General features: G+C 35.8%; 1 protein-coding gene across 2 annotated transcripts in view; it reads left to right on the forward strand.

The window, feature by feature from the left end:
* LOC109101205 (ADP-ribose glycohydrolase MACROD1-like) overlaps nucleotides 1–22,956 on the forward strand; it is a 510,464-nt gene that overhangs the window by 124,066 nt on the left and 363,442 nt on the right. For both annotated transcript variants that reach the window (XM_042769233.1, XM_042769231.1), the window contains exon 4: nucleotides 14,599–14,628. In XM_042769233.1, coding sequence (XP_042625167.1) covers nucleotides 14,599–14,628 — 30 coding nt within the window. The remainder of the gene's footprint in view (nucleotides 1–14,598; nucleotides 14,629–22,956) is intronic.

The following is a 22,956-nucleotide window of genomic DNA, read 5'->3' on the forward strand; positions in this document are numbered from 1 at the left end:
GAATAACGTTCTACAATATATCTTGGATCATCTTTTCTGAGTAAGCAGCGCTCAGTTGTGCATGAAAAAGGACTTTTTTGAAGGGTCTTTGTCATTTGTAGGTGCAGTGATGTGGCAGATTCATCTGAGTGATGCCAATGAAGCATTTTTTAAACCAAAATCGTTCTTCATGAATGATGAGAACAGTGAGAGCTCTGGTGCATCCTCAGTAATTAGGACGTCTATTAATGATCACATAGTCCCACTGCTTTGAAGTTCTCTTCTAATCCTACCAGTGTCACATTCTTTTAGTCTGCTCAGGAAGAAATATCTTAAAGAGCTTAATCTGATGCCAAATCCCAATTTAGCAGTGGTGCATCTAATATATCAAGCTGCAAGCTCTCGCTGGGCCTTTTAAATTGAAAATTGAGATTGGTGGGACAAGAGCAGCATATCTAGTCCCTTCTTTAAATTTCCAGCAAGGCAATGTAATGTCTAGCAATAGGAGTGCAGAAAGTTAAGGTCCCATGATAAACTCCCTGAGAAAGCTGTTTATCAAGATCCTGCTGCAAGTAAAGCATCCAAAAGTAATGTTGATTGAATAAACTATTGAACAGATGGAAACTTTCCATGACATGTTTATCTTGCTTTGAGAGAAGGAGGAAGTTAAAGAGACAGAAAGGGAGAAATCTCAGGTATAAGACAGGTGTAGCCTATAGCTCAGGATAGTTTGGTTTACCTGCATTCATGCATACTCTATTCCTCCTCCCTCTCCAGAAGCCCTAAGTGCATTTGGCTTTTAATCACACATATGCATTCAACCCATCTGTTGCTTCAGTTTAATTTGCCCTCAGCCTTCTTAAATAAATTCATGCAACTTCGCCAAGTGTGGACACAAACAAAGGTGGAGGGTCACCTTAGCGAGCTGGTGACAGGTACAGCGTAGGGTCCTGACGTGTCTGAGCTTGGTACTTGGAAGGAAGTGACACTAATATTTACTGCCCCTATTCCAAAAACCCCTAATTAATCAACAGGGATCATGGGGCTTTTTTGGCAAATGGATTCTTTCAAAATGCGCTTTATTCACCCGCATCTGGTTAAGGAAAATAAGATCAAATAAGACAGCAAACAAGCAGGCAGGCTGGGGTTCAGAAACAAGGGACCTGTCTCTGCACGTCTAAACTGATTGGTCACTGACAGAAGAGCCAAGACAAGTTAAGCGTGTGCTGAAATGAATGCTGTGACATTCAATGCATTTCAAATGGAGTGTCCTTCAGATGCAAGGTCATGGAGGTGTACTAGTTAAAAACTGAGAGCATTCTTGTTGGTTGGGCGGCCTAAATTCACAATTTTCTTGAGCCGTGACGTTTGTCTGGTAGAAATGTAGGGCAATGGAACGTCTTTTCTTTCTGTCGTCAACTGTTATTACAGAGAATTTATTTGTAGAGCATTTTACAGTCTCTAGGAGAGACTGAAGGTGTTTTTCATCAGAAGGAAGCAGCTAGATTTGACTTGTCCTTAATCTCACAATTCGCATCCATCTAATGGAACCTGCTGGAAAGTGTTTCTCCTATTTGTGCCATGCTTAACCAGTGAAGGTTTGAAAGAGGTGTTTTTCATCAGATCTTCTTTTTCTATCACTGTCAGCAAGACGTTTCTATTAGCATTTCAACTGAGGTGTGATCTAGACATGGAGGTTTATTTGCAGAAACACAACACCCAGTCAATGTAGAGACTGTTTGATTTGCTCATATTCCTGACCATGTCAAATCACAAGCTTATTTTATTTTATTTTTTATTCATTTTTAAGTTTTGTTTTATATTTCTTATTTTTTTAAATATTATTCTATTTAATTCATTTTAATGTATTTGTTACTCAGTATCAGTAGAAACATGAAACATGCCTGCCATCCTAAAGGAGGGATCTGACTGAGCAAAAACACCTTTTGTGAATTGTCTTTTTTTCTGATTGATGGTTTATAGTCTTCTGTTGATATATAAAATATACTAGCCAACACATCAGTTGTTATGCAGACTTTCCATAATTGATCGTAAAGCTAATATTTTAATTTGAATTATACCATTATATAGAAGCTGAAGCTGTCCAAGAATGTCTGGTGACACATTTGGCTCCTAACAGCTAGAGTGAACAACATCAGGATTAGCTTGTGCTCTTCCTGGTGAGCAGGAGGGAGTCGAATCTTGTGTTTTACTTAACCCCCACGCATTTTCAAGCTCGTTATCACTTATTCTCCAATAACAATTTACTGTTTCCTGTCAGTGGCTTCTGAAAATGAATTCTGCCAGATGCCATGGCAGCGTGATGCAAAGACGTTAGTCATTATTTGGCCTGCGTTGGAGATGTGGAGTTCTGAGAGGAATAAAAGGCTCATGAGATGCAAGCTAATTATCCACACTGTGGGAATTCCACTGCGAATGCAAACTATTTTTCTGTAACACACTTATATACCCACACTCTCTCATGTAAGCTTGATCCCTCTCTAACTTAATATTTGCATTGTTTTAAAGGAGAAAACAGTCCCAAACGATTTCATCAGACTCTCTAGATTTGGGGTGGCTGGCAAAGCAAGACCAAACTCTCTATTGTAAAGATGTATAGAACATTGTGCAGTCAAGGAAGCAAATGTATTTATTTATTTATTTATTTTTTATGGTGAGTGAATGATGATGCTTAATGTTCATTGTAAATCTCACAAGGTCTTACTAAATACTATGAGGTTTTTGTTTGTTCGCAATTTTTATTTATTTATTAAATTTTCTTTTTCCTGTTATCAAAAATTGGAACATATTTAGGTGATTTAAAATTCTGATATTTGAGTTAGTTTTATATATAATTAAGATTGACTTGATGGTTATTTATATATTAAATTAACATCAAAATGAAATATAGCTATGATTATTAAATAATAATAAAATCAGAATGAGAAGCAGGATTGTAAATAACAGGCAACAGGCATTTACAATAACAGACAAATAATATCATTGAGTATGTACTAGCTTTTTAGGAGCAAGTGTACGTACAATTGCATTTAAATATCAATTTAATAGAACTAATTTTTGTTAGTGTTTTTCTTTGCTGGATGTGATAAGAAGGTCATGATACATGTGACAGTCCAAAATCCCTTTTTTTAAGGTAAAATCGGTTATCAGACATATATTGTACACAGCAAAAAGATTTAAGTGAGATCCTAAGGTGTACCATTTGTGGAGTTCTGTCGTGTGTGCCATGATAAAGAAGACAGGAAGTCACTGAGAAAATAGAACACACATTATTGTTCTTTGGTTCAAGCATCTGATATCTGACTGTTTTACAAGCAGTTTTATCACTACAAAAGGAATCTAAGGACCACTGTACTTACACTGTGCTATGTAAACAATGTAAAGACACTGCAAACGTGTAATATTCTGTTTTATCTATTATTCTTGTTAAATATTAGCAGATAAAAAAGTCTGTACCTGTCTTTTTTATTTATTTATTTATTTATTTTTAATGTGCATGCATGTTGGCTGTCAAGAATATAACCTCCTCTCCTACTTCCATTTAGATGCCATTGAAATTCAAATAGAAGTTTATGCAAATCTCTGTTGTTAACATTCTGGCTGATTGCCTTTTACTTGGCCTTCAAACCCTCCCTTTGCTACTTATCTCAGACATAACATGCATCCCTCATACTTTCTTAACTACACTCAACTTGAAACTTGCATCAGGTTTTTAAGTGCATACTGGAATACAGCAATTTGAACTCCAAACAGGTGGCTTTAGTGAGCCAAAATATGCATTATCAGAGTGATTCTGTGCATGCGATTTATATTTAACCCAACATACTACTTCATAAACATGCCACAGTGGCCTTCAAAAGGTTCTTTTAAAAATTCTTTGAAATGTCATTTGGTACAGTCAAAACATCTGTGAAGATCTAAAGGATCTTTTTTATTTTTTTGTAATTAAAACATCTTCATGTTTGTTTTCACTTTTTCCTTTCAATTTTGTTTTTGCTTTTCTGGACTCTGCTTAATATGGCTATGATTATCTTGGTAGATTTTGTATTGCAAAATTGCATTTTGTCTTCTGTGCTCATTCAGTGTCTAAAGATACAACTATATGAGCTACATGTGCTTTGTAAGTTTGGCAAGGTTTCTGAATAGCACACCATCAATAGATGCAACAATAAACAGGCGCTATTTTGGTTTTGCATTCAGGTGAATGCTGCTGTAAGAGTTCAGTGCCCATGATGCTCTGATATCTCCTTTATTTGTATGTGGCCCTGGGCATTAATGATAGCATGCAGGTTTAGGTAATAACCTGGTTTATCTCCTCTTTATGGCTCAGTGAGTAACAGTGGGTGCCGCCGGCGTGTGATTTTAACCCAAGCGTGATGCTTTTTCCTTTGAGGTGTAAAGACCAGTCTTAGTTTTAACTTCAAGTGGCAGGAACATATAACAATGTTTTGAAGTGAATACCAGTTTTATTTTATTTTTTTAATGGTTTTAATTATTAATCCCATATATAGTTCAAAGCGAACTCCTTTACCCTTAATTTTAGCTTTCATCATAAGCTTAATGTCCTCCATGTTGGACCTGCTATTTTAGATGTTTTGAACAGTGTAGCAGTGATTATGTTGCACAAAGGTTGAGATGCCAGTATCCTATATATGATACATGCTTATTAAAGGGATCATTCACTAAACAATGAAAAGCTGCTGTTTTCTCTACAATGAAATTGAATGATGACCAGAGCTGGTTCCCATGCACTTTCATTTTATGTATTAGAGAAGCTTAGACATAAAGCTTAACATCTCCTTTTTCTACTGTAAAAAAAAAAAAAAAAAAAAAAAAAATCATGCGAGTTTGGAAAGGCTGAGTAAATGATAACATAATTGCATTTTTGGACGATCTATTCCTTCAATATTCCAATGTGATCTCATGAGAATTTGTACTTATGTAAAATGTGGTTCTACAAAACTTACATTTACTTTCTCTTAGGAGTGTTATAAGCTCTTGGTGCATAAAGAAGATCTGTGAAGTTGCAAAGACTAAAGTCTCAAATCCAAAGAGATATTATTTATAAAAGTTAAGAGTCAACCATGCCTACCTAAAACGACTCATTCTAACATGCCCCCACATTTCTACTTCACGATGTGGGAAGATTAGCATAACGCCGGACATATTTTCACGCAAAGAAAGAAGGCATAACTTTTAATCTCGCTGTTGCCACCAGCGCCATGTCGTGGAGACGCCGTGTGTTTCGTTGTGAAAGCAAAACTACTTTGTTTGGCCTTCCAAAAGAGGATAAAACTAGAAATCAGGGGTTAAGTTGTATTTACAACACTGTTACAGAATAGTTCAACCAAAATATTTAGATGTGTGCAGTGCATTTTATGGAGGATGAGGACTGTTTCCTGAACCAGTAGCCTACAGTGCGTCTGTGGCACAATGGCTGTTTCTATAAAGTGGGGCAGTTCCAACTTTGCAAGGACAGTCTGGCACTTCTGACACACAGCCTGTAAGTACATTTTTAATATTTAAAAAATTTGTCACTTATGATTCAAACGTAAGTTTTGAGCAGTGTAGAGCAGGCTTGTTGTTTGTCGTTTCTCCTATCACAAATGCAGACATGGATTTATGTCTGGTGAGGTGTTTTTGAAGAATATTACTTTGGCAAGTCAAGGCTCTTGCTCATTTTTACAATGAAAAAAGTCTAAGATTTTATATTGTCATTTTGTTCTGATTAATAATGGAAATTGGGCTTGCCTGTATATATATATGAAATTGGGCTTATATATACAGTACAGACCAAAAGTTTGGAAACATTACTATTTTTAATGTTTTTGAAAGAAGTCTCTTCTGCTCATCAAGCCTGCATTTATTTGATCAAAAATACAGAAAAAAAATTTAATATTGTGATATATTATTACAATTTATAATAATTGTTTTTAAATTTATTATACTTTAAATTATCATTTATTTCTGTGATGCAAAGCTGAATTTTTAGGATCATTATCACATGATCCTTTAGAAATCATTCTAATATGATGATTCATTATCAAAGTTGGAAACAGTTCTGCTGCTTAATATTTTTTTCAGAACATGTGATACTTTTTTTAGGATACTTTGATGAATAAAAAGTAAAAAAAAATAAAAAAAAGAAGCTATGTTTTTAAAATATAAATATTTTGTAATAACAATATACACTACTGGTCAGTAATTTGGGGTCAGTAATTTTTTTTTCTTTTTTTTTTTAATAAAATCAATACTTTTATTTCAGCAAGGATGTGTTAAATTTGATAAAAAGTGATAGTAAAGAAAAATATATTATTAGAATATATATTATTAGAATTTTTTTTTTTTATTTTGAATAAATGCAGTTCTTTATAACCTTTTATTAATCAAATATATTAGACAGCAGAACTGTTTCCAACACTCATAATAAATCAGAATATTAGAATGATTTCTAAATGATCATGTGATAGACTGGATGTTACATGTGACACTGAAGGCTGGAGTAATGATGCTGAAAATTCAGCTTTGCATCACAGGAATAAATTATTTTTTTTAAAGTATATTCAAATAGAAAACTATTATTTTAAATTGTAATAATATTTCAAAATATTACTGTTTTTTTTCTGTATATTTTTGATCAAATAAATGCAGGCTTGATGAGCAGAAGAGACTTCTTTCAAAAACATTAAAAATAGTAATGTTTCCAAACTTTTGGTCTGTACTGTATATATATATATATACATATACACATATACATATATATACACATATATATATATATATACACACATATATATATATATATATAATATATATATATATATATATATATATATATATATATATATATATATATATATATATATTCATTTTATTTAAATAATAAGGTTTCAAAATCAGGTGAAGTACTTATTTAAATACACATCTTCTGCATGTTGATACTGACAGCTTGATTACTTGGGTAGAGTTTGTGTACATTGTAACAAAATTACCAATTATATGAAAACACAAAGTCATATTTAAATACAATAAATCCAGGAATGCAATATGGAAGAAAAGTTGATCTCAGTAAACAACAACAGACTAAATACAACCAGAGCATTTGACATTTATGGTGCTTGTGTATATGTTGCAATGACTGTACAATGTAGCAGCTCACATAAAAGCTATTGCCTTGATTCCAGTCACATTTTCTGCACCTTTCACTTATTTGTGCAGGTCCTCTTGAGGTCATTTTAATCTGACTTATTGTATAGCCTCAAGTTTATATATATATATATAATTTTTTTTCTGCAAATTTCCCAGTCTGTCTCAACATATTAGCACTAGATTCATGCATAGACCCTGCATGATACTGAACAAAAGTTTTTTTGATGAGTCCGGTCTATCGCAGTTTTGAACCCTTTCCTGGCTCTGACATAAGTCTTCTACATTACCTCTTTTTGAATCAACTATAATGTTGTTTTAGACTACAAGGATAGAAGTCATTTAGGCCAGACTTAACTGAAAGAGAGCGTTTTTTTGTTGTTGTTGTTTTTTTTGTTTTTTTTGTCCTTTTTACTTTATCTGATTTAATTTTTTTTTTTTGTCTCAGACTATGAATCATAACACCGTGCAGAATGCATTAGTCCATCTTTGCATTCACCAGCGGGAGCATAATTATTTTTCACCATTATTTGTTATTGCTTTCCCTTCTGCACATCAAATTTAAGGATCGGAAAGGGGGCGCAGGAAACATGGAAGGTGAGAATGAATTAAGCCATTGTGATAAGAGGACTGTGTGGAGGTGGTAAAGAGATGACGTACAGACACTAATATAAGTCTTATTCTTTTGATCCAAGCTCTTGGTAATATTTAATGCAAGTTGGATTTATTTTTTGAAGTTAAGCAACTGATATTTTTAATAATAGTTCTGAAAGTTGTTAAAGGCACTGAAATTAGCCTTTTGTGGCTTTTAGGCTGATAGAGCATGTATGTTATGTTATGTTATGTTATGTACATACTCTTAGTAGTTATCAAAATACTACCCCATAAGACTCTTTGGTAAAGGTAAGCATTTTTGTTTGTTCATTCATGATCTTTTTTTGTATACAGGAAAGTAAAGTATTTAAAGTCTTATTTATTCATTTTATAATATAATGTTAATTTGTTATTGTTTGGCCATTATTTTACAGGGATGTACAGTATTTATTTATTTATTAATAATTAATTTGTTGATCAAATGACCTCTTCAATATCCCATCCCAGCTTTCTGTTTCAGTTGGATAAATACATCAACATCACAAACATTGTTTCTCCTGAAAACAGCATGATGGACATTAAGACTAATCTAATTTAGATAGAGCTTCACATTTCTGTTTGCGTACAGTTTTACAGGATTATATTAAATACTCTTTTAATGTAATTTTTAGTGAAATCCATATTGATCTGGCCTTTAGAGGAAAAGTAAAAGCTGCTCTCCTTCATAAAAGCACGTTTTCGTGTTCTTCAGAGGAAAACTCCATGTTAAGAGTGGCATGAAGATTGTGCTGCTTGATGAATTATGTAGCCTAGTTTTCTCTTTCTGTGCTTCTGATGAGAAACACAGAGAAATGTTACTTTTACCAGGCATGGCGGGACCATCCAGAACGCCTCTGAGCACGTTTAAAAAAATTGTGATTAGAATGAAGCAAAAGTGATGTTCCACATAACCATTGGTGATCTGTTGTGCCTCCGTTCTCAGCAGGGTCCATGACGCCCCCATCATCATTTGTGATGCCGTGCCCCAGTGTGGCATTTGTTAATTGTCCTCAACACAAATGAAACGGTGATGTGTTGATTTGCACAAAAAGCAGAACAGATCTCATGGTATAACTTTCTGTTGAGAAGAACAGATGCTGCAGGGCATTTATTTATTTATTTTATTCATTTATTTATAGAATGGGAAATAGCGTGCACTGAAAAGTTATTAAAAACATGCGTCGACCTTAGATGTAGATTGAGGCACGAAACCACAACAACAAAAGCATATTTTGTGCTCATTAATACAAGTTTGAAGGTCATTTTTGATTTGAGCAGTAGCGTGGCTAGTTATTGGCAACGGTTGTGATTGATATTGTTTATAAAGTGGTGCCTGGGTGTCTACAGTATATGCATTTCCTAACACTATATAACCCAATCTTATGTGTTTGTGGGTTAATTGTGGCATATGGCCATTAAACAGTACATTAGGGTCATCTTTAAATGTTTGTCTGCTTGCCAGGTTCAGATTCATTTTGAATACTACAGTACATCCTCTACGTTTAGTGTCCTTTTTTCAAGATTATTTATGTGTTTGTTGTTGTAATCTTTTGGTGTTTAATACTGCAGTACTTCCTCTATGATCAGTGTTCAGTTTTTTGTTTGAATCTTTTGATGAGGAAAAAAAAAATGTGTGTTTGTATGTGTGTGTCAGTTCAATAGTATCGAATTTTATTCTATGAAAATATTTTAGTTGACATGAAATTGCAAGTGTTTATGCTCACTAAATATATATTAGATGTGTTTTGGACATGTTTTAGTGTTTCTCATGGTAAGAACACATTTACATTGACAGTGTTACTTACATTTGCACCATTTTGAGTATGATTAGATTATTTGAAACAATCATATTCTAATCATATTATCTTTTCCTTAAAAAACTCTTATGCAATATCTTATATTTTCTACATATTTTTGTAAATAGAATGCTTTAATAAAAATAGTTTAATTATCATTATGATGCATACATTTTGTGACAAAAACACCCCTCCGTCAGTCATTTGTGTTGATGAAAATAATGCAGAATCACTCGTTTCCCTCAAGACCTTTCAAAACTGGCTCGAGCTTGCCTTGGGAGTTACGATTGAAGATCTCTTGATCATCATATACCAGAACATCCAGAAGATTGAGAATTCCTCCTTGAACATTTGTTAGGGTCAGAGATGCGGGACTGTATTGCTGTGCCTGGTGATTGGACCTCACTGATGTGGAGAAGAGGGGCTTTGATCAAGTGTGGTACGGTACTGAGCGCTTTCGGCTCTTTCCTCCCTTGACTGCTATATAACTGTGCGCGTACAAAGAGAGTGAGAGAGATGAGATGAGAGATCTGTTCTGGTCCTATACTCTCTGATTCAGCTTGTCCTGCTCTGGTGCTCAGCAGTTGCAGACGGATTCCTCCGGGAACGCTCGGTGCAATAAAGTACAAAAGAGCCAAGCAGAGTTATTACACTATACTGCGTCTGGGCCAGGCAAAACCACATGTATTTTTAATGTGCTGCAAATAAGAAATACAGCCTAATTCTCTCCCTCTCCCTCTCTCTCTCTCTCTCTCTCTCTCTCTCTCTCTCTCAGTAATAACGAGTCTTATCATTACCCATAAGACTTGGTTCAATTTATCGCCGAGCTTTGCTGACATGAGATGGGTTCTCCCTGATATTTTCAGCCTTCAGCGATTTCGCAGGACTCTTTGTGAGTGTGTGTGTGTGTGTGTGTGGTCTACAACCCACTGCTTACTGTACTAATGACTTCACTCTAAAAATTTGGGCTGACTGGCAGACCTAGTTAAGCTGTCTTGTGAAGTGTAAAGTCCAGTGTGTGTAAACTGAAGGGTGATTCACCTATCATCCTTATTTTGAGCTTATTTTCACATGGCTGAGCATTTGAAGTACTGAATTCAGAACTGCTGTAACTAGCTGCAACACTTTGAACGATGCTTAGATTATTAAAACTTGAATGCACCCTGTGGCATCCTGCTTTTAGCCTTCTTTATCATTAAAAAATCAAGTAATTGTAGTTCAATACTTGCATGTTCAGTATGTCTGCTTGCTAAGTATAGCGATTCCGTTTCTTCCGTCAACAGGATTCTATTTGTACTCGCTTTAATTTTGTAGGAAGGCCAAAATCTCTGAGGAAAATTATATTGCAGTTTTGAACTTGCCATCATAAATGTGAAAAAGCTGAAGATTTGGTGCGCATCTAAAAGCAAACTCCAGGGAAAAAAAGGGGAATAAAACCAGGCAAGAAAATCAAGTTGTTTTCCAATGTAACATTTTAGATTGGTTCATTTGAGGTCTTGGCAGATCATTTTTTCATTTAGCCTCAGGTTAATGCAGACTGTGCTTGCTTTACTCTTGCATCTTCATTCCGTATGCCAGACGGAGTTAGTCAGTTAATCACATATTCTGATATTGTTGTGCAACTGAGAAGAATATGGATTAATTGAAAACTTCTGGAAGCTCGGAAAGGTTGACAGGTTTAAGAGATTAATTAAGAAATGCAGTTTCTTAGAGTGTTTTAGCAGGTTGACGCTGTGCTTTAGCATGTTAATAATGTAAATTCATATGTTTTCTCATTAGATCAGGTTGTACTAGTAAGCGTATTCATGATGGAACACTTAATGTGCGGTCAGTAGCAAAATTACAGAGAACCAAGCAGTGTTCTGTCTGCGTGACCAACTTGATCCCTCTTTGCTCAGATTCTTGTTGAAATGTCTGGATTTTGCCCACAAAATTTGCAGAACAACACTAAATGTGACCGCATCTTAACATTTATTTTACAAAGATGTGTTCACTGTTAAACAATGTAGTTTTAAAAAAATATATAAGAAACTTGAAAGAACATATGATAGTGTTATGCGATAAAAGGTTTTAGTTAATTATTCTTTTAATTCGCTCTGTTTTATTTGTCTCTTTTTTGAAGGGTTGTATTTATGGTCCATATATTTTATTTTATTTTGTTTTGATTTTTATTTTACCAGGAAGTCCCACTGAGATAAAAGGAAAGATACAGAATCCAATGCCAGTGTAATTATATTTTGAAAATTTGTTTTAAGATGCCTAATCAAAACTTCAGTCCCACAGCTTACTCCTGTCGGACTGGCCCTCAAATAAATGTCCTGTACTATCAGTGTACTTAAAAATGCCTTTCATAAAAACCTTAGCTAAATGACTAAACATAACTGACTAAATAAAATAACTTAACAAATATAATGTTTAATTCAAATACAGATGATAACTTAAGTATCAGACCACTGTATATTGATGTATTCAAGTTAATGTTGCATGTCTTCATTTTTGGGAATGTACCAAAATTTTTGTGTGTGTTGTCTGTGATGTATTAATACAGAGTCTTTCTCATTTCCTCTGGTGTTATTTTTTTTTCTTTTCTAGGGTACATGCGTTATTGCCCTATGGGCCCGACAGGAAAGTGTGAGCAGCTTTTAGCTGTGTGCATGGTATCAACCCTGAGTGCAAAAGGGAAAACACAGGATTCAATTGTGTGTGTGGAGGCGTAGGAATGTGTGAGGATGTCGTCACCGTGGAGGCTGGAGTCTGTGTTGTTTTCTGACACTAACTAATGACCAGCACAATCTCTGTGTTTCTGTATTGTTAGATTTACAAGCTAAGCGGGATGCCCACCGCTGTGAGTCCTACCGGCTCACGTCAGATCTCTAAGAGAGAGCAGGAAGCTTTGACTGGGATTTATGACCTGGACAAGACAGAAAAAACTGCACCATGTACAGACAGAGCTTTGTCTATTGAGTGTTGTGGTCTTATCAAGGGTGGACATCCAGCAAAGCAAAGGTCTAGGATGACACAGGAAGTAGCACATGTTGTCTTCCTGCCTGCTTTCCTGCATTGAGATGACAATGTTGGGGTTTGTTTTTGTTTAGCAAGTGTTGTGAGGCTAGAAGCACATCAGAAAGAAAAAAACTGTACAAAATGTGAGGCTAGAAGCATCACTTATCTAATCAAAAATACATGAAAATTTCACATATTGTGAAATATTATTACAATTTAAAATAATTGTTTTATTTTAATATATTTACAAATTTATCCTACTGATGGCAAATCTGAATTTGAAGCATCCATTTCTTCAGTCTTAAGTGTTGCATGATCTTTCAGAAATCATTCTAATATGCTGATTTGCTGCTCAAGAAACATTTCTCAATGCTGAAAACAGTTTTGCTGCTTCAAAATTTTGTTCTTTGATGAATAGAAAGGCCAGAAATAGAAACCTTTTGTACCATTCTAAATGTATTTGTCAATTTTGATCAATTTAATGTGTGCCTGCTGAATAAAAGGTATAAATTTTGTTTTTAGTAAAAAAAAAAAATAATATCTTACTGACCAGTAGTGTAGCTGTATAATTTTTACATTATTTATTTTTTTATTAATATGTTTGTATCAGCTGATCACTATTCTGCTCTTGTACCTTATTGCTTAGATATAGAACAAGACAGACAGGGAGCTAATGTGTTTTATGATTAATCACTCTATCAGACTGCAGTAGTGCATGATTATGCCTCTGGTGTAGATTTCTGTTTAGATTTTAACTGTGGCCTGTTCGGACTCAAGTTCCTGTCACTTTGGATCACACTGCAAGTAGCCAGTTCCACAGCACCGCAGCACTGAGATATTCTTCTAAAAGTAGACACATTATCTCTTTTGCTTCTTCGCTGCAGCTGTAGTCCATTTGTTCTCCTGCTCACTGTCTCATGATAAGAGATTGCTAAGGAAAAATCCCCATCCATTTTGAAAATTTTAATGTCTCCCTTGATATCAGTTGCTGAGAGGTTAGTCTTGTCGATCTCAGTGGAAGTAGCAGTTTTTTTCATGCTTACCTAGACGCTTATTCTCCAAAACAAAAGAGCAGGAGCGAGGGAAAGAGAGATCACAAGAATCCCACAGAGAGACTTGCTTCACAAAGGGAAAGAAACATTTAAGAAAGTAAAAATAAAAGGGCCCTCGTGGGTCATTATTCTCTTCTTTCTCAGCGTCCCCACTGGGATAAGAGATGACGTGCTGTCGTTGTTGGAAATGCTCAGACAGAAGCACAGTCGCACCATTAGGACCTTTCTTTGCTGTTAAAATGCTGATGTATCTCTTAGCATTTGTTCTGTATAGTGCAGATTTAATATGTAATTTTTAATTTGTGCAATTCTTTAATTCACTTAATTCACTTTTCATTTTTAGTGTAGTCTAGCAGATATGATCCTAGTAATTATAATGTTTCGGTACCCCCTTTTTTATCTAATGAAACCTCTTATTGGCTTCACCTGAATAGTGAAAAAAAGGTGTAACAGTGTCTTGCGGTGATTGTACCTCTTAAGTAGAGGGGAGTGGAATATAGTTTTATTCTGTCTGTTTTTAGCACTCTTATTTGGATAGCGGTAGGGATTTCTTAGACAGGCCACTGACCCTGTGCCGCCCACTGCACAATCGCAGATCAGAAACATGGCATCAAAGAAACGCCCGGGCCCCAGCCGTGTCTGCCTAAACTCACCACAGCAGCTCTACATGTAGCCCACTGGGCTCTTACAGAAAACATGTAGCCTGGTCGTTTAGCGCTCAATGGTGTTCATTTAGGAGTGTAATGATAGCATTCTGCAGTACGGCTGCCAGCTCACTGGTGCCTCAAACCTCTATTCAGTGCAAACGTCTGGCTTTGGAGTGTTCTTGACTTTCAGGTTCTACATCTCGGTTGGCTCTCATCTGAATGATAGTGTGCTCTGCATTGAGTTAAAGTGCTTCTTTTTTTTTTACATATTCCTTAATTCAGGCACTCATGTTGTTTTTCTCTCTTTTGTTTCCTCTACAGCAAACTCTTCTCTGCTTGGCGGTGGAGGAGGTAAGTGTCTTATCTTACTACATTTTCATTGTAACATCATTTTGAGATGTTACGTGGTTTCTCCATGAATTCGACAGTGGAAAACACATCGTCGTCCATTGCCAGATGAAATCTGAGGTGTCCAACCATGTCTGTGGTTGCCCATGTGGGCGGTTAATGGAGCAACTCTACCCAGGCCCTCATTTGGAAACATTTCTGCACACATTTTGACATGATTGAAGTAATTACATGCAAAACACAAGACATGACAGAAGGAGTAAAGAAGTGTCGGGGTGTGGGGTTGGGAATCAACCCAATTACAACTGGAATTTTGATCCACCTCACTTTTAGAGGGGAATCCGTTTAGTCCCTGGATAATGAATGTAGGTCAGACGTGTGGCCCTTTTCGCACGATCCTTTGTTTATCCATCTGTGCCACAGTGTCAGGGAGGGTCCTTCTCTGCTGCCACATCTCGGGAGCCGACCATGCTTGATTGGGTCCCTCGTGAGGAAGCCATTACTACTCGTGATACACTATCCGTCTAACATCACACTCTCTTTAGTACAGCTCTTACATTATCTGATGTGTGCTAAAAGCCCCCAAACCCCTGTCTTTCTTCATCGTAGCTCTAGAATAGACCCTTATCAGCCACTGTGACTGATTTTCCTGATTTGAAGAAGTGGTGAACCAAAAAAAAAAACGTGCTGATTAAGGCCAGAGGTCACACGTCTGTGACAAAACTACTTTCCATAGCACTTGTCAGTGAATCTGTGTGACCCCCACGATTGGGAGTTAAACGTTTCTGCAGCCCCATGCTTTATAGGCACCTTGTTGTGTGTCATCATGGTCCTTTTATTGATTTGTCACGATGCAAATGTCTCGAGGGCAATTTGGTTTCTTCATTATTTTGCCATAATTGGCTTTTGATGTTGGTGTGTGCGCGCGCATATGCGTAAAGGAGACTATTAGAAGATGTTCATCAGCAGCGCCAGGTGAACGAAGGCTGATGTTACACTCTGTGGGAATATTTTTTGTACCAGAAAAAGATCTGTGAAAGGAAATATGCCTGTTAGCACTGCATCTGGAGGTGTTTTTTTCCCCGAAACACGCCAGTCTGCAAACAAAACTTCCATCCCTGATAAAAAAAAGAGCTTATTGTCATATATAGCACTGAAGGGAGTTTAATCAAAGCCCATATCAAGACCATTGTCTCCCCTAATTGCCATCCCCAGATGCCAGTGCTAGAAAACCAATTAACCCGCAACGATAAGCCATTTGGTATAGTGTCAAAGAAGAAAGCAAAAATGCCAATCCAAGGTTGGCAACATAAGAAAACACATGTTAAACTCTGAGAACAGCATGAAGCAGGCAGACTAGCTTGGGACGGACTGACAGGGAGATTTTAGGATTTGTTCACACTGTACTCAAATCCAATTTGGTTTTACATCCAATCTCTTGGACAGTTGCTATGTTAATAATGTAAGTGTCAACACAATGCTTTTTATACATTTTTATTTCATAGTGAATGTCACATATACTACCATTCAAAAGGTTGAATCAGTAGGTTTTTTAAAATGCTTTTATAAGTCTCTTATACTCAACACAGCTGCATTTATATGATTAAAAAACACAGCAAAAACAGGAACATTGTGAAATATTGCAATTTAAAGGTTAGGGACAGGTTTGGTTGTCTGGTTAGGTTTAAGGGTGGGTTAAGGTGTATAGGATGGGTCACCGGAGTAATTATAAATATAATTTCAGAAATTAATTACATATGTAATTACATGCAGGTATTTTTTTTTAATATAAATACAATGTAAAAACATTTTTGTACACAATAATTGCATTGTACCAAATGATTCATTTAAATGCAAGTACATAGTAGTTAAAGCCACTCAGTATAAAGTGGGACTGAAATTTTTTGTGATGTTATGTCTTTATTATTTTAATGCCAACAATTGTTATTAGTTTAATGCATCCGTGTTGAATGAAAGTATTAAAGTTATAAGTATTAAAAACTAAAAATACAGTATTATTAAATTATTAGTGTTTTATTATATTAACTCCAAGTGAACATACAAATGTTAGGCCATATTAAAGGGGTCATATGATGCGATTTAAATTTTCTTTCTTTCTCTTTGGAGTGTTTCAAGCTCTTGGTGAATAAAGATGATCTGTAAAGTTGCAAAGTCTGAAATCCAAAGAGATATTCTTTATAAAAGTTTTTTAGGCTTTAGCGTACCAGTATTCCACCCAGTTTTTGACTCTCACAGGGTTTCATAGCTGCGGTTGAGTGGTTTCCTGTTGTTGAGCCGCAAACGCAACACACAACAAACTCAATCAAAATGAAATTGGTGTGGTCAGTGAAGCACATTATTAGTCCCAACTTTAAATGGGCATGTTTAAATCTTGTATTTCACCTTAATCTAAATTATCTCTGGCTAACATAAGTGCTCATGAAAAAAAGAAAAAAGAAAAAAAGAAAACAGTCTAGAGGATCCCTTGACTTCACAACTGATTGTAATATCTTGACGTTTGCAGTCTAATAAATGAAGGTTGAGATATACTGGTTATATAAATTGTTTGGTGTTATTTGATGGCTGGGTGTTGATGGATAGAAACAAGTCCTGATGTCTGTCAGTCTGGTTCTTGGTGTAGAACATGATGATTTTGCTTTTTACTTGGCTATGAATCTTCAGTGGTGGTGAGAACTTTGATGTCTTTGATGTCTATGTCACAATGTAGGAAGATTTGCATAACGGTCCCTAAATGTTCATGCAAAGAAAGAAGCCGTAACTTTTATTCTTGCTGTTGCCACCGCCACCATGTTGTGGAGACGCTGTGTGTTTCGTTGTGAAAGCGAAACTACTTTGTTTGGCCTTCCAAAAGAGGGCATGACTAGAAATCAATGGTTAAGTTGTATTTACAACAATGTTCAAGAACAGTTCAACTCAAATATGTAGATGTGTGCAGCGCATTTTACGGAGGATAACATTTCCGTCACACGCTTGAGGCATTCACCCAATCACAATGCACTGGATAGCTGGCCAATCAGTGTAAACCTCGCTTTTCAGACCGATGAGCTTCGTAAAAATTGACACGTTTCAGAAAGGCGGGGCATAGAGGGGCAACAATAATGTACATTGTGGAAAATAATGTGTTTTTTGAACCTTAAACTGCATAAACACAAAATAATGTTCTTTTTAGCAACGTCACACGTCCCCTTTAACATAAAAATAGGTGAAATTCGCCTGTTAAATTAGCTGACATATGCAGGTATATCTAATATCGATAAAATAACTATTGGCTGATATGTCATGCATCCCTTGTTTTTTGCTGTTTAAACTACCCCATAAATGAATACATACATGCATACATACATATTTCTAATCTATCAGTCTAATTCGAATAGGATGCACCAAAAATTCTGAATTTCTCTTCCTTTCTGAACATTGTTGAGTGTAATCCTTTGGAAATAATTGCAAAATCAAAGCAAAAGTAGACTGACATGAGCAAAGCTCATTCTATGGTTTGAATGATGACCCAGGTAGCAACAGTTCTTTGGCTTTTACCTTTCAGAGACTTCAATCTAGGGTGACTTTTCCTGTTTCACCAGAGACAATGATCTTCATTTCTTTCTCACTCTCTCTAGTCTAAAAAACCCCTTGTATGTCCTGGGTGGCTTTATCTCTTGACCCTATGATATCAAGAATGGGGCGGCAGATAAACAAACTTGTTTTCTTTTCTCCCCCTTTCGTTTATCGAGGTGAGGACCTCCATCTGTGACTAGTTCATCTCATTCACTACTCTTCAGAAAGAAAGACTTAGGCTTCCTCTTATCTGTGGAAGGTTTTCCCTGCTCTTGTTTTGCTTTCTAATGACCTTAGATCTGGCAGAAAAGCTGATGCTGTAATGTAAATAGAAGTTTCTACTGTATGGAGCTTTGAACTCTGGGTGGGACAGAAGGTCACGGCCATTTAATTGTTCATGTAAACTGTTTTGCCCTTTTAGGCTTTAGCGTACCAGTATTCCACCCAGTTTTTGACTCTCACAGGGTTTCATAGCTGCGGTTGAGTGGTTTCCTGTTGTTGAGCCGCAAACGCAACACACAACAAACTCAATCAAAATGAAATTGGTGTGGTCAGTGAAGCACATTATTTAGTCCCAACTTTAAATGGGCATGTTTAAATCTTGTATTTCACCTTAATCTAAATTATCTCTGGCTAACATAAGTGCTCATAAAAAAAAAAGAAAAAAAAAAGAAAACAGTCTAGAGGATCCCTTGACTTCACAACTGATCGTAATATCTTGACGTTTGCAGTCTCATAAATGAAGCTGGTTGAGATATACTGGTTATATAAATTGTTTGGTGTTATTTGATGGCTAGGTGTTGATGGATAGAAACAAGTCCTGATATCTGTCAGTCTGGTTCTTGGTGTAGAACATGATGATTTTGCTTTTTACTTGGCTATGAATCTTCAGTGGTGGTGAGAACATTGATGTCTTCATCCAAAAGGGGATACTGGCTTGTTTGCATTGTGACTGAAATGATTTTGCCTGTTTAGCACTGAGGTTTCAATTAGACCACCCAGACAAATCACAGCGTTTTTGGTGACATTTCATCCTCGTAAGGTTGTGTGAGACCAGAGTATGAGAGTGGAGTAGAAGTGATAGCAGTTACCGTTCCCGCTCAAAGCATTCTGGCATCACTTTACTACAATTCCAGTTTTCCATAATTTGCACTGTTACTGTTGTACTGCATTATACTGTATTAACTAATGTGTTAATTTTTATTTATGTAAAACATGAACGTTTTAGCAATCTTTTTAAATTCCATTCATAATGTCTAACTTTATTTATTTAAATTAAATATCTAAATTTATATTGGATTAGATTATACTACTTAACTACATTATTTTAACTTCAGTTTATTCATCCATTTTTTTTTTTTTCTAAATGTGCGTATGACCATGATGTGGTCCAGTGAAGTTCCAGATTCTCCTTGCTGGAATAAGGGCATGTCATGTTCCATACTTGAATTATGTCTCCTTATTCTGAGCTATGGAGCAGTAGGTTGCTTGACCTTGCAAAAAGCAATTAAGACCGTGTGTGTTGCTGGCAACATCCGTTCGCCTGCAGGCATTAATCATTTTATTTTTTGGGGGGTGAAAGTGACTCCATTGACAGAACACAACCATTGAATATATTTTTTAATTGCTTTTCCCCCCTCATTAAAACAGCCTATAGATACCTGACAGTTTGCGCAAGTGCCATGTTGAGATTTGCTAATTCTTAGAGACATTGGATTTATGTGTGAATGTGTACTGTTCTGTATGTTTTCCAAATTGGCTGCAAGACACATACTGTATGGAGCTATTTTGGTCTTATTCAGCTCATGTTATTATTGTTTCATCACGTATATCTCCATGGAGCCTATACCAGCTGTACATTAAGCTTTATTTCAAAGATTGTTGTACGATCACAACTGAAGGGTTTGCTTTAGTCAGATTTCAGACAATTTGTTTGGGCAAATCCCAGTGTGCAATGTTTTCACAGGCTATTGTGGTCGACCAAAGAATCGTTGGGGAATTGAGGACATGTTTCTTTTGCATACATCTTTTGCATTTTTCCAAGATGTGTCAATTTTATTTATGATAAAAATGGTTTACATTGCTTTAGTTAATGATTTTGGTATGAAGAAATAATGGGCAATACTTTTACTTGTATTGAATTGATATTTCTAGGTTAATTTATGCATTCTTTAATAACACATTACATTAATTTTTTGCCATTTCAAGTTGTAAAAAAATAACAACATTAATGTATTATGACCATGAGTTAACAACGAAAAGTAGTGTTTTCATAAATGAACATTAATCTACATTATTGGGATTTACCTCACCTAATTGTGAAATGAAAAACCAGCAGTGGATTTGAGAGAGCGATTACATAATGCTTTGAGTGGGAAGGGGAAAATGCTGTCATTCCACTCCACTCACATACTTTGTCCTCTATCCATCCAGTCTCTCTCAATATGAATATCATTTTCTGTGGGGAGTTTAGACCATACACATTTGTAAACACAAATCCTTGTGTGCTTCCGTGAACCCTTGGACAATTCATCCATCCTTTCATCTTTGCACCTAATACAGAACATCATGAATCACACTTCATCTTCAGGTTACCTTAGTAGCTAATATATCATCATTGCTTAAAACGGTTTCATGCATGCACCTGCTGCGAGGCAGCTTTTATCCATGTTGGGCTCACTGGAACAAAAGCATCACACCTGCCACTTTAGCTATGACCACATCCATGCTCCAATTAAAGCTTGAAATGATGCAAAATCCATCCTTTTGTCCCAACTCGTACCAAAACAACCTCCACATGCGCCTGTCAAAAGGCGAATGACAGCATGTGGATACATCTAATGGATCTCAACAAGGCTATTTTACTCTTTGATAGAGATGCTTGTTACACAAGCACATGAATGTGTAATTGTCTGGAGGGGAGAGTTTTACCCATAATCCCTCACTGCATGCTTGTTCACAGGTTTTTGTAGGAGGATCCTGAAATAGGCTCTGCTGTCACACTCTGGCCCAATCAGCAGTGATGGATGGACTAATCGATGGAAATTATCACACCATTAGTTTTTTTAGCTACTTCAGTGAGCACTATATTTAGACATGCTGATGTGTTATGGGGTCTTAGAGAAGGCAGGTTTAAAAATATATATATATATTTTGTTGTTAGGACCTTCTTGAAATTTAGAATAAAAATATGCAAGTAATTTTTTTTTTTTTTTTTTAAACAGACATTGTATGAATGTTACACTATACAGCTGGTTAATTGGTCATTAAAAAAAAAAACAATTTTCTTGCATAATAAATATGATTATTTAAATAATTATCTTTAAAGCAATCTTATTTTAAATGTGTATATATATATGTGTGTGTGTGTGTGATATATAACAGAACTACATAATAGTTCTAAAGAACAAAAAAATATATATATATATATATATATATATATATATATATATATATATATATATATATATATATATATATATATATATATATATATATATATATATATATATATATATATATATATATATGGATTTTTTTAGATTCCATCAATCCAGATGCATTAATTGACAAATTTCAGTAAATCAAAGCAAACCTTACCAGTAAATACACATGTATAATTATAAAGATGAGCAAATAAATGACATTATTTGCAAATACATGCCAAGGAAGTTATTTTCCCCCTCTAAAGCTTCATAAAGGATGCATTAAAAAAGGTGTCGTACAAAGTGGCAGGTCTACTGTCACATCTCGGTTAAGGTGCGAGGTTTCTGCCACCGATGCTGGCCTCAGTGTTCGCATCACTGTTCCCTAGAACTGATGAATCATTCATCTGTGTCTCCACACATAAATCTCCCCACTGTCATCCCTTCGCCTTTGGCAACCATGTCATTAGTTAGTCAATGGCATCGCTTGGGCTCTCTATGCACCATGCCAGAAAAGTGTTTTAACTTTTACCAGCAAATTTCTGTCTGTACAAACAAATTAATTGCTCCTAAATCTTTCATCTGATTACAGGTGCAGGTTTTTTTTTTTAAATCACACGATCCAACAGTTGACGGATGTGCATGTATTTAGCTTTTCAGAGTAAAAGTCAACAGACACTCCATGACATTCCCGTGCAGCGTACATCTTCCAGTAAACACCTGAACAAACTACTTCACTAGAGCCCTTCTTTCCCATGGGAATAAACCCTGTTGAGGCTTGTAAATGGTTTTCCCTTCACACATTCACAGTAAACAATCGTGATCCCAGGAAATCATGATCTGAGTAATGATGTTTGTGGAAAGCCTGAGTCATATGTTTGATATACACCAACAGTATACAGTTTTTTGTTTCTCGCCTTATTTCTGATGTTTGCACTTCTGTTACGGACCCTTTCCGTGCTGACGTGTGTATGTGTGTGCGTTTCAAATGTGTAAATCTGTTTAAATTTGCTTTGTTATTAGATACCTGCAACCTCCAGCACACTAGAGAAAACTTGTAACAGCTATCTATAATTTTATCTCTGTGCTTATGGAGAAAATATCCTTGAGGGAATATCTACCTCCAGTTTGACCCATGACAATGTTTGATTTGAGGAAGAGATCCACAGGACTCTAGGTAACAGATTTCAAGGCCTGTGTGACACATAGATAAGTGTTTTACCATGCCATCGAATACATTTTGAGAAACGGGTTGGAAAAAGTTATGATTATGTTTCCTCTATGTTCCGCATCAGAACAGTCGAGTGCAGGAGCATGGACGTCCTCCCTCCCC

The sequence above is a fragment of the Cyprinus carpio genome, chromosome A13, assembly GCF_018340385.1.
Source record: "Cyprinus carpio isolate SPL01 chromosome A13, ASM1834038v1, whole genome shotgun sequence".
Lineage (NCBI taxonomy): Eukaryota > Metazoa > Chordata > Actinopteri > Cypriniformes > Cyprinidae > Cyprinus > Cyprinus carpio.